We start from the raw sequence: 14893 nt of genomic DNA, 5'->3' as shown, positions 1-14893 counted from the left end.
TCTCCCCCCACCCCCCAAGAATGTGGGGCTGGCTGGGGGACGAGAGCAAGAGATTACACTTCTTTAATATCCGTGAAGTCGAAGTCCAGGGGATGGGGGCGGAAAGGGAAAAGGGAGGCACGGAGCTTCGTGAGTCGTCAAACCCAGGGTTCCAGTCAACCCTAGAAGAGGCCTCTGTTCCTGTTAGCTCTTGGCTGCCTCCAGTATGTCCCCACCCCAGTCTTCCGAGCTTGAGACCACCTCAAAATCACAGTTTCACGAAGCCCAGGAAGGTTCCAGATGGCGAGAGGCTAAGCTTCGCCCTTCCCCGGGGGATTGTGACACTCAGAATATCCCCTTGGTGTAGGCGGAAGACACCTGAGAGGAGAGAAGAGATGCTCAGTGAGGTCACGGTCACGCAGAACGACGTCTCCCGTCCCTTCTCCAGCTCAACCTCTTTTGCGCTTTCTGTCCTTCATTCCAGAGCCACCTCTCCACCCAGGCTTCCAACCCCCTGCCGGAGCTTCCTCGTCACCACCATCCCCCCCCCCCCCCCCCCCCCCCCCCGCCCCGGGTCAGAGAGACCCTGCTCTTCTCATGACCCCTCCCCCCTCCACCGCCCACAGGGCTCCCACCTGCACTGTAGCAACTATTGTAGGCCCAGTCCGGATTGGAAGGCATACTTCGTATACAACGGAATAGCGTCTCCTGCCTTCCCCGGCCCTCCCGGGACACCACCTGACCCATGGTGAAAGTCACATCGTGGAACAGGACCTGGCAGGGAACGGAGGAGAAACGAGATGGCTCAGGGCTGGGAGGCCTCGGGAGCCTGGACCAGAGAGCCAAGGAAGGAAGGAGGGTCTTCTAAGTTTGGTATGAGCAGAAGGGTCGGGAATTCTCAGTAGCAGGACTTACCGGCCCTGGGAGAACAGACCTCCGGCCCCCCACATGAGACGTAGGGTATGTTTGGGATTACCTGGCTATACAGCAGATAAACTCCAGTGTCCCAGACTCGAACAACGAATCCTTGGGCCTCCAGGCTTCTCCCACGCTTAAGAGCTGGTTGCCAGATCACCTCTGTCACATCGGAGTCCTCTGGGGGTGAGGAGTGGGGCAGTCAGGATCTCCCTGCATTCTCAGACACTCTTCGCCCCCAGGAGTCTCTTGGGCCCAGGTGCCAGCCCCCCAGTTCCCCAATCCGGCCCCTCCCCAAAAGCCGTTATCGAAGAAAACTGCTCACCCTTGGAGGTGATGTTGATGGGGACGAGGTGCAGAACGGAGTGCTTCTCTGAGGAGAGAAGGGAATCTGAGCAGTGCCCACCTGCCCCAGCCGCCCTGTGCTCAGCCCCTCCACCCTCACCCTGGCTGCAGATAACCGTCCCCAGATCCCCATGCGGCTGGATCACCTCCCACCCCGGCTGCACCCCGGAGGCCTCACTCTTCTGTTTATGGGTGAGCACTGCTCTCTTTCTCCGGGACCTCTCCCCATTCTCCCAGGCTTCCAGGGCGTCAGGGCTCTGCTCACGGAAAGAGGGTCGGGGTTAGGCTGAGATGCAAGGGTCCCAGGCAGCCTCTCTTCCCAGCCCGCCCCCTCCCTCCGCCCCAGGAGTGCCTCACATCTCTCATGCACTTTTCCCCAGCAACCTGAGTCTCGGTGCTGGCTCTCCTCCAGGATCTGTTAGGTACGAGAAGCATTAATCTTTAACAATTTCCTTTCCTGGAATGGCTGCTCCCTTGACCTCCAAACCTGGGACCCTCTCTTGCACCTACTCAAAACTTTACAGACCGAGAGGCTAGAACCAAGAGGTCCGGAGATGGCCCCGCCATCCATCCCTTTCTCCCCCACGCCCTTCTCCCCTCACTCACCTGCTCCCGGAGGCTCGGCCACGGATGCCCTTCTTCCTCCTTGCAGGGCCCTCCAGTCCTCTGCAGCCGAGTCACCTCTCTCCTTAGATTTTGCAGCTCTGTCTGCTGGGTCAGCAGGGCCATGGCACACGCCACAGCCCCTAGAGCCGCCCCCCAACTCAACCAGAGGGCGACTGAGAGCGCCGGCTCTCGGGCCGGGCCCCCCATGTCTCCCGGTGGCCCTCTGGGGGCTGGCAAGGAAGGAGACGAGGCTGGCATGAGCTGGGGACCCTGCAGAGAGCAGTGGCCTCAGGAGTGGGGTGGCGAGGAGGTGGTGGGGAGGGTGGGGGTGCAGAAGGGAAGAAGAAGAGTGTTACGCAAGGGAGAAATAAAAAGGAACTTGAGAATAAAAAGGAAGGAGGAGGAAAACCGGCTAGGGGCACTGATGGAGCTCCTGGCACCCCACTGCGGGGCCGGTGGCGTCTTGAGACTCGCTCCCCCGCCCCCCTCCCCCCCACACCCTTCTCCAGCCTCAGGAGAATTTGGTGACAATCTGTCTAGGAAGGACGGGACTGCCAGTGACACCCAGGAAGCAGCCCGAGCACGGGAACCCTGGGAGGGCCCCAGGAGTGGGGGAGGGAAGGTCGGCTGCCCCGGGGCACGGTGCCAAGAGCAGGGATGGAGGGACAAGCTGGGCAGCTTGGGGGTCAAGGGGTGAGGGTGGGAGACCCTCTGGCTGAGCCACGGGAGAGGTCTCTGGGCAAGTTGGCTGGGAATGACTGAACGTGCAAAAGGAGGGGAGGGGGCGGATGGGGAGGAGAACCAGGGTCGCGGAAGCCAGAAACTGGCCGAGTTCTGGGGTTAGGGCCAGGCCGGGTGTGTTGGAATAAGGCCTGCGCTACTCCCTGTGCTGAACTTGGCAAGCAGGACTTCCTGTTTCCCGAGAAAAGCTCTTACATAAGGCTCTGGTCAAAGAGAGCAAGAGACAGCCCCAAGCACCCTACCGCTGGAAGGTTCCTCCCCTGGACCCAGGCCCCCCCCACTCCCCCCGGCCGCGTCCTGCTTCCTGACCCCGAGCTCCCCTGCGAGCCTGCTCCCACCCCACATCCAGGCCAGGGCTTGGGCCCGCACCTGCTGAATGTCCAGAGGCTCCCGCTCCTCCCAGCCAGGGATCACCCTCGGGAGGAAGCCCGCCTCCTAGGTAAATGAGGCGGCTTCTGCTGGACCTTGGGCAGAGGATTGATTTTTTTCCTGGCAGTTTGCCTTTTGACTCTCTGTTCATGCCTCAGGGGTCAGAAGCATGTGGGTCCCCATTCCCGAGCCTGTACATTGCCCTGGAGTCCCAGCCGTCCCGCACCCCACCCTTCGATGCCCAGCCCCCCTTGCCATGGCCCTCGGCTACCCTGAGAACTGTTCCCTAAGTCCCAATAGAGACACCGTGGGGGCGCCTGGGGGGCTCAGTCAGTTAAGCTTCCGACTTCGGCTCAGGTCACGATCTCACGGTTCATGGGTTCGGGCCCTGCGTGTGGCTCCGTGCTGACAGCTCGGAGCCTGCAGCCTGCTTCACATTCTGTGTGTGTGTCTCTCTCTCTCTCTCTGCCCCTCCCCTACTCGTGCATTGTCTCTCTCTCTCCCTCTCTCTCAAAAACATTAAAAAAAAAAAAGAGAGAGAGACCGTGGCTTATTCTCTTTAATATTCACTTATCAACATTTTGTCACAATAATAATAAAAATAATATCTGTTTTAAAAATCCACAGGGAATTATCGGGAAGGATCTCGTCTTGCTCTTAGCCCTCACGTTTGGGAACTCCCGGCCCCGTCTCAGTCTCCCTGGCGTCCAGCCCCTCTTAGTGCCTGAACAGGCGGTGGGGACCCACCCTCACCCAGAGTAGAGTAGACACAGTGTCCGGGGGCAGGGTGGGGAGGTTGTGGCCAGGGCGGGGAGTCAGGAGATAAATGGGGGGGGGGCGTCGAAAGACCAGGGGTTCAGGAGCTAGTGAGGTGCAGGGGGGAGTGGGTGTCAGAGGAGAAGGGGGCTATCTATGTGGCGTGGCAACACGTGAACAGTCCAAGCAGCCTGCAGAGGGGGGGCAGGTCTGGGGCGAGGAGGGTGGGGCCCGGGGCGCCACCGGGGCCCCTCAGTGAACCTGGAAGAGTCCGAAGTAGGTGAGGAAGGGGGCGGCCTTGAGATGGGCCCAGGGGAGGGTGCGGATCCGCAGGGAGGACCCTGGCCGGAGGGGCAACAGCCCGGACACGTGGCAGAGGCGGACCTGGGACCCCGGGGAGCTGGCGGCCGTGGCGGAGAATTCTTCCAGGCAGCGCAGGGCCAGCGCGTCGTCCACCAGCAAGTCGAGCTTCAGGTAGACGGCCTTCCCCTCGTCAAAGTGCACCTACGGGGAGGCGGGAGGCGACACGGTCTCCGTGTCCCCTGTCCTCGGTGACCCAGGGATCCACCCCCCCCCCAACCCCAGCCCAAAGCCCGAGCTCCCCGCCCACCTGGAGCTGCCCCCGCCCCGTGACCCGGACCCTTGTCCCCCGGGTCCCGCTTCCCCCCCCCGGAGCCAGGTGGGGCTTACCTGACTATACAGGTAGTAGAGCCCAGCCCGGGTGACTGTAAATTCCCCCCTCTGGCGGTCATAGCGCAGTGGGTTGGAGCTGTTGATTTTGGCCTCCTCCCAGCCACTCACCGTCCCGTCCACACCTGAATGTGGGTGTTCAGAGATCGGGGAGAGTCCCTTTCCAGGACTTCCTCACACTCCCCAGAGACCCATCGGGTACAGAAGCCTCGGGGGCCCGCTGGGCCCAGAAGACAGACACGTGGCCCAGGGCCCCGGGTGGAGTCACGGCCCACGGAGCCTGTAGCGTAATAGGAAGTTCCGTGCAGAAATGCAACGTATGTGTGACCAGAGGGGTCGGGAGCAACCCGTCACCAGCCACTTCTGGGGAGAAGAGCCAGATGGAAGGAGAGGTGGGGGGGGGGGTTGATATTTTGTGTCTCTAGTTTTTTAAATATTTTTTTAAATATTTATTTTGGGGGGGGAGTGAGCATGAGTGGGGGGAGAGCAGAGGGGGAGGGGGAGAGAGAGAGAGAGAGAGAGAGAGAGAGAGAGAGAGAGAGAATCCCAAGCAGGCTCCATGTTCAGCGCAGTCCGTCGAGGGGCTTGATCCCACGAACCCTGAGCTGAAAGCAAGAGTCAGATGCTTGACCAACTGAGCCACCCAGAAGCCCCTGTGTCTCTACCGTTTGTCTGTTTCACCTTGAGACCATATACGGTACTTGAATCGTATACTACGGGGATTGTTAAAATTGAAAATAACAAGGGGCACCTGGGTGGCTCAGACGGTTGGGCATCGGCTTCAGCTCAGGTCATGATCTCGCGGTCCGTGAGTTCAAGCCCCGCATCGGGCTCTGTGCTGGCAGCTCAGAGCCTGGAGCCTGCTTCGGATTCTGTGTCTCCCTCTCTCTCTGCCCCTCCCCTGCTTGTGCTCTCTCTCTCTCTCAAAAATAAACAAACATTAAAAAAAAAAGTTGTACCCAAGTGTCCATCAGACGATGAATGGGTAAGGAAAATTGTGGTATATCCATACAATGAGAAATTATTCAACCCCAAAAAGAAATGCTATGGGGGCGCCTGGCTGGCTCAGCCAATTGAGCGTCCAACTCTTGATTTTGCCTCAGGTCGTGATCCCAGGGTCGTGGGATTGAGCCCTTTGTCGGGCTCCTCTGGGATCGTGGAGCCTGCTTGGGATTCTCTCTCTTGCCCTCTCTCTCTGCCCCCCCACCCCAAAATAAGTAAATAAACTTTTAAAAATAGAGTTTAAATGGGCGAATTGTATGGACCGTGAAGCATAGCTCCATAAAGATGTACCGGAAAAACAAAACAAACAAACACCACTCTAGAGCTGGACCAGTTACAAATTGCAAAGAAGGTGAATACTAAAATGACAGAGCACAACTCAAGTGGCTTCCCGGGTCCTCCCAGGCCCGCCCCAGTCCACCTCTCCAATGTCACCCCTCTCTCGCTGCGCCAGCTCACAGGACTCCCGCCTCCTTCCTGTTCCCGCCGCACACCTGGCACCTTCCCTCGGCCAGATCCCGACTCCACTGGGAACCCTTCCCCGGCCACCCTGGCGTGGCCAGTCCGGCCTGTCTTTCACCTGCTCGCCACGGCCCCCCGCCTTCGGAGCAGCCGCTGTCGCAGGAAGTCATCCGGTTGAGTTACACAGGAGGAAGTGTGGGGTCCCACCCGGCCTTACTGTCTACTGTGCCGTGGCCCCCGGGGCTGGGCCTGCTCGGAGTGGGCGCCCAGGGGACACTGGTGGGAGGAAGGAGGGGGGTGGCCAATGTGGCCCCCCGGCTGTGGCTTCGTGTGGCTCTGGCGGCTGCTGTCCCGGGCCTCGCTGGCGGCCTTCCCCCTCTGCCAGCCCCGGGGCGCTGTCCTTGCTACTTTTGCAAGGACGTGGTAACGCTTGGCGGGCGTTCTCCTGCCCACCTACGAGATACCCGTCACCCTGCAGACTCCCATATGGGCCTCCAGCCCCGCTCTTTCCTGCGTCCTCCCCACCCCACTCACTGGGCCGTCACCATCGGACCCTAATATCATCCGGACCCAAACTGAGCGCGGCCCCTCCACCCCGGCCTCGCTTTCTGTCTCTGTTCCCGCATCTGGCTCCGGGTTCTTGCCGGTTCTCTCCTCTCCTAGACAGTGACTTTTTCTCGCGAACAGGTCTGGGTATCATCCCCCGCGGGCGCCCGGCCCGGTCCTTACCAACAGCAGGTGCTCGGTGCGTGTGTGTTCCGTCAGGGGACGAATGAATGTCTGGGTAGCTGCTAAAATAAATGGCCCATCTGGAGGGGAGGAAGGCCGGCCTGGGGCCTGAAGAGGAGGGGGAGAGAAGGAGGGAGGGCGCGCCCCGCTATGGGACCAGCCTGGGCGAAGGCGGGTTGTGGCCAGGGGGCACGGGGTCCCTGGGACCACGATGGCCGCCAATGTCACCACCACAAACCTCGAATGGACATTCTTTATAGCCTGGCAGCCTTCCTGCTCCTCCCCACGAAGCTCGCTCTTGTAGTCCTCAAGAGAAGCGTTTTGTACCACCTCTGCTCACCCCCCGCCCACCCTCCTCACTCTCCCGAGGACCTAGAAGTCATCACGCAAGGGCTCCCTCATGTCCCCCCACCAGCACTAAAAACTGACCTGTCGTCACATTCGCCAGGGGATGATGTGTTCCTCTCTCGGTTCTGGAACCCACCCCTGGCCCCCTTCCTGGACGCTGCCCTGCAGGATCCCCCCCACCCCCGCACCAGGCATGTCTGGGACACAAGCCCGCGCTGGCTGGGTTCAAACCCGGGCTCCACCCCTGGGTATCCTCGAGGCCTCACACAGTTAAGTTAAGTGGCCTCTATCTACCGGGCCGCCTGGGTGGCTCAGCCGGTTAAGCGCCCACCTCTCGGTTTTGGCTTAGGTCATGATCTCGCAGTTCGTGAGATCGAGCCCCGCATCGGGCTCCGTGCTGACAGCTTCCTTTTAGGGCTATTGCGGAGACTGGATGAATGTTCCATTCAGTAGCCGTTGGCTAAGACCCCTGTAGGGTTGCTCATCACCAGAAGGACTGCACCCTTCCTCCATACACAGCTCCCTCCAGCTACTGGCCTGTCGCTCCGCTCGTCACAGAGAAACTTCTAGAAAGGCTTGTCACCGTCTCCAATTCCTAGTTCCCATTTTCTTTTAACCCAATCCACACTGGCGTCCACCCTAACAGGGCCACCGAAACAGCCCACGTCCAGGACACCAGCTGACTTTTAAGGTTACCAAACCCAGCAGTCACCTCATGTGACCACTCAGCTGCGTGGGGCACAGATGGCCACACCCTCCCGGGGGAGACCGAGTCTTCTCCCAGATCACAGGACACTCCCCTCCCCGGTTTCTTCCCTTCTGTCCGGCCGCTTTTCTCAGCGTCCACTGGGCTGTCTTTGGCCTCCCCTCTGGATGTCCCGAGAGCCTCAGGAACTCACTCTGGGGGTGTTTCCTCCTCGTGGTGTTTCATCCAATCCTACAGCTCTAAATACCACGTCTGTGGCTGTGACGCCTGACTATTCGCGTCCTGACCTAGCCTGAGCCGGCCCACGATGTCCGGCCAGCTATTTGTGGAAGCCACTGGCTGATTATTAAACACTTAATGATTAATTTACGTATCTCCCAACCCGTTTCTCCCCTGGCTAACGCCACCTCAATAAATGGCATCATCAGGGGCGCCTGGGTGGCTCAGTCGGTTAAGCGTCTGACTTCAGCTCAGGTCATGATCTCGCGGTTCCTGGGTTCGAGCCCCGCGTCGGGCCCTGCGCTGACAGCTCGGAGCCTGGAGCCTGCTTCGGATTCTGTGTCTCCCTCTCTCTCTCTGCCTCTCCCCGGCTCATGCTCTGTCTCTCTCTCTCTCTCTCTCAATAATAAATAAACGTTAAAAAAAAATAAATGGCATCACGATTCCCAAAGATGCCCAAGTTCAAAACCGAGAAGTCATTTGTGATTCCTTCCTTCCCCTTCCCCCGCACAGCCGACTCATAAGCAAGCCGCTAGCTTCAAGCCACATACCGAATCTATCTACTTCACTTAGAGGCCTTGGCAACGCAGGTGGGATGGAGTAGTGGGGGGGGGGGGGGGTGCGGGGAGGAGAGTCTGGGAGGGGAAGGGGCCAGAGACTGGGTTTGAGGTTCTGAGGTCATAGTGCTGAGTTGGGAGGTCGGGTAAAGGTGGAAAAGAAGAGCCCAGTAGAAACATTTTGAGAAAAGTGATCAGAGTGGTGAAGATGCATAGAATACGGGAGGGGGGCGGCGGGGGGAGAGGAGGGAAGAACCCAATGTGCTTCCTCCACAAGAGCGAGGCCTAATGGTTGGGTGGGGGCAGACTGCCTGGGTTCCCACGCCCGGGTCACAGACAAAGTCCAGGTGTGGGGGCTGAGAGAACCGAGCCCCTGAAGATTTTCTTGAACTGGCTTCTGGGGTTCCCCAGCTGAAGGCAGGGAGGACAGTGGGAAGGGAAAGGTTTTGAGGGGCTCCTTCTCCAGGAGGTCAGTGCTGTGGGGGGCAGGGGAGAGCAGGGGCAGGTGGGAATGGGGTCTCACCGGCCTGCGCTCCGTCCTGTCCCGGTCGTGGGTGAACTGTAAGACACAGGAAAGGGTGGGTGAGACCTGGCCTGCCCCTCCACCACCCGCCCTCCCTGGGCATAGCTCCCCCATCACTCACCTTCATAGTGAGCTGCGATCGCTCTGCGAGCCCTTGCTTTCCGGCCTTTGGGTGCTGAGAATCAAGGAAAGACAGATGGGCAAAATAGTGCCCAGAAGCCACCCTCCAGCCCCTTCTCCCTCTCAGAAGCCCAGCATCCCCCTTCTGGTCCAAGCTCCTGTCCTCAGAACCTCAGGCCTTCTCTCCCTCCACAAGTAGAATGACTATATCATTTCTCATCCAAACTGGGTTGTTTCTGAGAGCAAAAGTCTTGCTATCAATAATCGCACCGACAAAACACTTGTCAGCTGGGACAGTCCTGTGCAAACCTGGGCCTGTAGTCATACGATCATCCCATTCAGAAGTTTCTTAGCTTATTTGGGCCCGGGCCCCTGACTCCCCAACGCCCCTCTGTGTCTCCATCAGGACCCCAGGGGCTCTCCCTCCTTCCTATTTGGCGTAGGGTTTGAAATGAGAAGCAGGTCCAAGTGATGGAACAGGCTTCAGAGAGAGGGCCAGAATTCTAGGTTTGAGCGTGCCTCAACTGGTTAGCTGCATGACTGTGAACCACCCCCCCCCCCCGCCCCGCCCCAACACTGTCTGTGCCTCAGTTTCTCCATCCCGCCTGTCAGTGAGGTTCGTGGTTTCCGCTCTGCCGGCTTTGTGGGGCTATTAGGGCAAACAAGCGCAATGACGATTGCAGACGCCACGGCAGACCCGTCACTGTTCCTATTCCGGAAGGTGGGATAAGGGGTGCTCACCGCTTCTGCGAGACCGCGCCAGCTGCTTCAGGAAAGGCCCGGCATCTCGGCTTTCCTCTATCTGGAGATTCAGTTCCTAAGGGAATTAAGGGCAGGGCTAAACCAGGGTCTTGCCTGGGGACCAGCAGAGACGTAAACTGAGACCGACAGGGGGCCCCGTCAGGAGAGGCACCAGCCAGCAGCAGGCACAGAAGCCTTGGGGGGGGGGGGGGTCCAAGGGGAGGCAAGGTCCCCCCCCCCCGTCTCATACCCCCCCCTTCACCCGCGGCCAATAAACACTCCGTACCCAGGTGACCCAGACCCCTTGCACGCAGCCGTCACCCTCTCTCCCCCTCGCTTACCCGTGCACGGCGGTGCACACCCCCGCGCACACGCGCGGCCGGCGCCGCCAGGGCACACCCCGCACCCTCCGCTCGCACACGCTCCCCACGCCCAGACGCGCGCGCCCGCCGCCCACGGCCACTCACCGGCGGGTCCGGGTCCTCCTCTGCCACCAGCTCCCCCTGGGAAGGCTCCTGCTGGGAAGGAGGCAGCGTCACCCAGCCCTCCTCCACCTGACATCTCACCCTCCACCCATCTTCCTGGCCCCGAGCCCTCGGCCCACCCGGCCGCGCCCGCCGCTCCGCAGACGCGGCTCCGGGCCGGCCCCGGGAGGGCTGCGCCGCAGGGGCCTCACCTGGGCGGGCGGCGGGGGCCGGCGCCCCAGGCTGACCGCGGCCAGCAGGAGGCCGAGGCAGGCGAGCGCCAGGCCCAGGCCCAGCGCGAGCGGGGCCAGCAGGGCGGTGCCCGGCTCCCCCAGGAGCCCCCTCCGCCTCTGGCTCCGACGGCCGGCCATGGGGGCGGGGGGCTGTGCCTGCCGCGCCGCCCCCCCCTCCCGGGACCCGCGGGGGCGAGGGAGGGGGAGCGGGCGGAGCGGGCGGCGGAGAGGGAGGGGCGACGGACGCGCCCGGGGAGGGGAGCGCTCAGGAAGCCGGACGCTGCTCGTGCGCCGGGGCGCGGGCGGCCGGGCGCGTGCACCGCGCAGACCCCGGGAGGAGGCCCGCGCCGTCGGCCCCGTGCGCCCGCGGGGCCGGGGTTGGCGGGAGGGGCCCCGGCCCGGGGGTGGGAGGGGGGGTGGGGGGCGGCGCGGGCGGCGGGGGCGCGGCGCGCGGCGCCTCCACCCGGCCCGGGGGCGGCGGCGGCGGCGGCGGCGGCGTTGGCGGCGGGACCCCCGCGCCTCCGACGGGTCTAGTTGATTTCAGGCTCCTGCCCGAGGTCACCGCGCGGTGTGGTTGGGGCCAGAGCAAGTTTGGACTTTATCGGCTGCACCGCAGGCCGGTACTTCCGTGCAAGTGATGAGAGAGCCTAAGGCCCATTGAGGGCCAAGCGCAAGCCAGCACGATCCCCCCCCCTCCCCGCCCTCCCCTGCCCCCACCCCCGAGATGGGATGTGTGTGCTATTCCTCAGGCACTCCCGGCCGCCCGAGAACAAGGGAGAGGAAAGAGAAACGAATGGTTAACTGATAGAGATCAGAGTCGTGCAGGACCTGAGTCTCCCATCAGCCTGTAAATATTTTAGTAAAATACAAGAAAAAGGCAATCTTATCGATAGCCTCATCTCCAGACACCTGTAGACTCAGTTTCCTGGAGCCCCAGCATCACCCTCCCCTCCCTAGTGATGTGGGGAACACAGGCGAGAAGGAAATAGCAGGTATGGGGCGCCTGGGTGGCTCCGTGGATTAAGCCTCCGACTTGGGGTCAGGTCATGAACTCACTGTGAGTTCAAGCCTTGCTTGGAACTCTGTGCTGACAGCTCTGAGCCCGGAGAGCCTGCTTCAGATTCTGTCTGCGTCTCTCTGCCCCTCCCCTCCCCTGCTCTCTCTCTCTCTGTCTCAAGTGTAAAATAAAACATTAAAAATTAAAAAAAAAAAAAAAAAGTAGGAAATGGCAGGTGACCTTAAATGTCCTGATAATCGGCAGCCCATTGAGGCAAATCCAGAGAACATTTCTCCAGGATGCCCCTACCTTCCTCCTGTCGATGCCTCACTGGAGGGGAAAACAGCCTTAGCCTGACAATGGCTGGGCCTTGGGTATCTTAGGAGTCCTCTTTGGCGTGTGAAAGTCCTTCTGGAAACCTCCCTTTGGTCTTCACCTCCCCAACGCCTTAGTATATAAGCAGCCTTCACAACCCCCCGGGGCAGCTCTTTCTACCCAGGGGTCCTGTCCCCGTGCTTTAACAAAATCATCTTGTTTTGCACCCATGATGTCTCAAGAATTCTTTCTTAGCTGTCAGCTCAGCTCTGAACCCCCTTCCCTCTTCAAAACCCCATCACGAGGAACTGGAAAAGAACCTGAGGACATGGTTAATGCGTGTCTAACAGGGCCTAAATGAGCTCAAGGAGAGCTTCGAGAGCCCTGTAAATGAATTTGGTAATAGCCGGACCCTCTAGAATGCATTTAACACATGGGGCGCCTGGGTGGCTCCTCGGATTCTTGGTTTCAGCTCCTGTCATGATCTCACGGTTTCCTGCGTTCGAGCCCCTCGCCGGGCTCCTCGGGGAGCGTGCAAAGCCTGCTTGGGATTCTCTCTCTTCCTCTCTCTGCCCTCCCCTCACTAGGACTGTCTCTCTCCCTCGCTCTCAAAATAAATAAAAAAAAACTAAAAAGAATGCATTTCACCTGTTAACATTCACTTCACATTTGCAGTGAAAAAGGATTAGCAAACAATTCTGTTGCAAGAGGAATAATTAAATAGGGTAAAGCAGGGATTCTAAGGGAAGTGTATGGAGAACCTTCTGCCTTGAGGCTCTGTGTCGTCCTGCCCTTTTGTTCTGGAACCTGCTGACCTACCTTCCTCCTTCAGGGTCTCATCACTTTTATTCCCCATACTTGGGACACTCAGACCACCCCAGCTCAAAGTCATTTGGGAGGGTTTTCCAGATCGTCTTTTCTAAACAGGACCCAAACTTCCCTCATTCTCTGTTCTGGTACCCTTTACCGGTTTCTCAGCTCTCACAATTTATAATGATAGATTTGGCTACTATCTCCCCATCTACATTGTAAAGTATAAAATTATAGATTTTCTGGCTTCTGCTTCTAGAAGAAGCATCTATTTCTAGAAGGTAAATTCTATGAGGACTTTATGCACTATGTTCCCAGCACCTTGTCAAATGCTGGTTCCCCCAACGTCACTAGAACAAACTGTTGAGAAGACAAATTAGACTTTATTGCTTGCCCCTCAAAGGCCTGACACCTCATAGGGAAATGGGCAAGCCCATGACATTTATTGAGACCTTGAAGTCTGGTTTCAAGCAGGTGTTCCCATGCAGGGGCAGGAACAGGGGTTGTTGATTAAGGTAGGTAAGGGTTAGGGTGGAATCATGGAGAATTTACACAACAAGGTGAGAGGCTCAAATAGTCTTAAAGTGTAAACGGTCAGTTGATATTTCTATTGATAATCAGCTGATTTGTTTTAGCCTTTTTTTTTTTTTTTTTTTTTTTTTTAAGGTAATCTCTACACCCAAAACGGGGCTCAAACTCATGTCCTTGAGGTCAGGAGTTACATGCTCTACCCGACGAGCCAGCCAGGTGCCCCTGATTGTTTTTTGTTGTTGTTTTTAATGTTTTTATTATTTTTTTAATTAATTTATTTTTTTTTTAATTTTTTTTTTTTTTTTTTTTAGCGTTTATTTATTCCTGAGACAGAGAGAGACAGAGCATGAATGGGGAGGGTCAGAGAGAGGGAGACACAGAGTCTGAAACAGGCTCCAGGCTCTGAGCCGTCAGCACAGAGCCCGACGCGGGGCTCGAACTCACGGACCGCGAGATCGTGACCTGAGCCGAAGTCGGCCGCTCAACCGACTGAGCCACCCAGGCGCCCCTTTAATTTATTTTTGAGAGAGAGAGAGAGAGAGACAGAGCACGAGCAGGGGAGGGGCAGAGAGAGAGAGCCAGAGCGGAAGTTAGATGCTTAACCGACTGAGCCCCGCAGGCGTCCCTTAAAGAGATTGAAGAAGACAAAACATTCATAACATAAGAAGTAGATACTGCATGAAAAAGGAACAATCAGAAAGCAATATTTCCCAGTGGCTAAAAATATGGTTGCAAAATAAAATAAAATAATTTTAAGTAGGTTTCATGCCAGTGCAGAGCCCAATGCAGGGCTCGAACTCACAACCCTGAAATCGAGACCTGAGCTGAGACCAAGAGTTGGACTCAACCGACTGAGCCACCACGTGCCCCTTTTTAATTGTTTACAATTTTTATTTTTTTTTAGTAATCTCTACACTCAACCTGGGGCTCAAACCCACACCCCAAGATCAAGAGTTGCACACTCTTCCGACTAAGCGAGCCAGGCGGCACCATAAAAATAGAATGTTTCACAGACAGATTAAAAACAGAGACCTGGCTGGCTCAGTTAGTGGAGCACGTGACTCTTGATCTCGTGGTTGTAAGGGTTTTTGTGTTGTGTTTTTTGTTTTGTTTTTGCTGTTGTAAGTTTGAGCCCCACATGGGGCGTAGAGATAACTTAAAATTAAAATCTTAAAAAAAAAACAAAACCAGAGTTGAGGAAAACAACTGTATACAGCAAGAAAGATGAAAAGCGGGAAATCAGGGAGAGAAGATAGCAAACACAGAGGACCAATCCAGGAGGACTATACGGTTATTAGGAATCCTAGAAAATGAATTTGAATAAAAGGGAGGGAAGAAAAATATCTTAGGAAACGATCAGAGATAATTTCCAGAACTGAAAGGCTTGTCTTCATTCTGGACGGGTCTGTTGTGGGCTCAAGCTAATGAATGAAAAATTATCCATGTGTAGATACTTCCTCGTGAAATTTCACATCAGGAATAAAGGGAAGATGTTAAAAGTTTCTTTTTTTTTTTAATGTTTATTTTTGAGACAGAGAGAGACAGAGCATGAACGGGGGAGGGGCAGAGAGAGAGGGAGACACAGAATCGGAAGCAGGCTCCAGGCTCTGAGCTGTCAGCACAGAGCCCGACGCGGGGCTCGAACTCACGGACCGTGAGATCATGACCTGAGCCAAAGTCGGATGCTTAACTGACCAAGCCACCCAGGCGCCCCGCTTTATTTATTTTTTAAAAA

General features: G+C 57.6%; 2 protein-coding genes across 8 annotated transcripts; both read right to left on the bottom strand.

The window, feature by feature from the left end:
* Nucleotides 1-45: 45 nt before the first annotated feature.
* On the bottom strand, nucleotides 46-3144 carry TNFSF13 (TNF superfamily member 13). Of its 6 annotated transcripts, none has more exons than XM_045490264.1 (7): nucleotides 2956-3091; nucleotides 1846-2075; nucleotides 1418-1496; nucleotides 1220-1267; nucleotides 956-1074; nucleotides 615-753; nucleotides 46-357 (listed from the first exon to the last, which is right to left on the bottom strand). In XM_045490264.1, the coding sequence occupies exons 2-7, from the start codon at nucleotides 2050-2052 to the stop codon at nucleotides 248-250; spliced, it is 702 nt and encodes a 233-aa protein (XP_045346220.1). In that variant the 5' UTR covers nucleotides 2053-2075; nucleotides 2956-3091; the 3' UTR covers nucleotides 46-247. The 6 variants fall into 6 exon arrangements, 5 of the variants coding, with proteins under 5 accessions (XP_045346220.1, XP_045346223.1, XP_045346221.1 ...); XM_045490267.1 differs by having other exon boundaries at nucleotides 1846-2115; nucleotides 2956-3031; XM_045490268.1 differs by lacking the exon at nucleotides 615-753 and adding an exon at nucleotides 754-808 and having other exon boundaries at nucleotides 249-357; nucleotides 2956-3116.
* Nucleotides 3145-3496: 352 nt separating this feature from the next.
* Nucleotides 3497-10856, bottom strand: LOC123604335 (tumor necrosis factor ligand superfamily member 12-like). Of its 2 annotated transcripts, none has more exons than XM_045490275.1 (7): nucleotides 10485-10856; nucleotides 10276-10326; nucleotides 9809-9884; nucleotides 9069-9122; nucleotides 8948-8983; nucleotides 4402-4526; nucleotides 3497-4215 (listed from the first exon to the last, which is right to left on the bottom strand). In XM_045490275.1, the coding sequence occupies exons 1-7, from the start codon at nucleotides 10641-10643 to the stop codon at nucleotides 3964-3966; spliced, it is 753 nt and encodes a 250-aa protein (XP_045346231.1). In that variant the 5' UTR covers nucleotides 10644-10856; the 3' UTR covers nucleotides 3497-3963. The 2 variants fall into 2 exon arrangements, with proteins under 2 accessions (XP_045346231.1, XP_045346232.1); XM_045490276.1 differs by having other exon boundaries at nucleotides 10276-10323; nucleotides 10485-10854.
* Nucleotides 10857-14893: the final 4037 nt, after the last annotated feature.

Source organism: Leopardus geoffroyi, chromosome E1, assembly GCF_018350155.1.
Source record: "Leopardus geoffroyi isolate Oge1 chromosome E1, O.geoffroyi_Oge1_pat1.0, whole genome shotgun sequence".
In the NCBI taxonomy this organism is placed as follows: Eukaryota; Metazoa; Chordata; class Mammalia; order Carnivora; family Felidae; genus Leopardus; species Leopardus geoffroyi.
The sequence above is the reverse complement of the archived record's forward strand: the minus strand, read 5'-3'. Positions and strand labels throughout refer to the sequence as shown.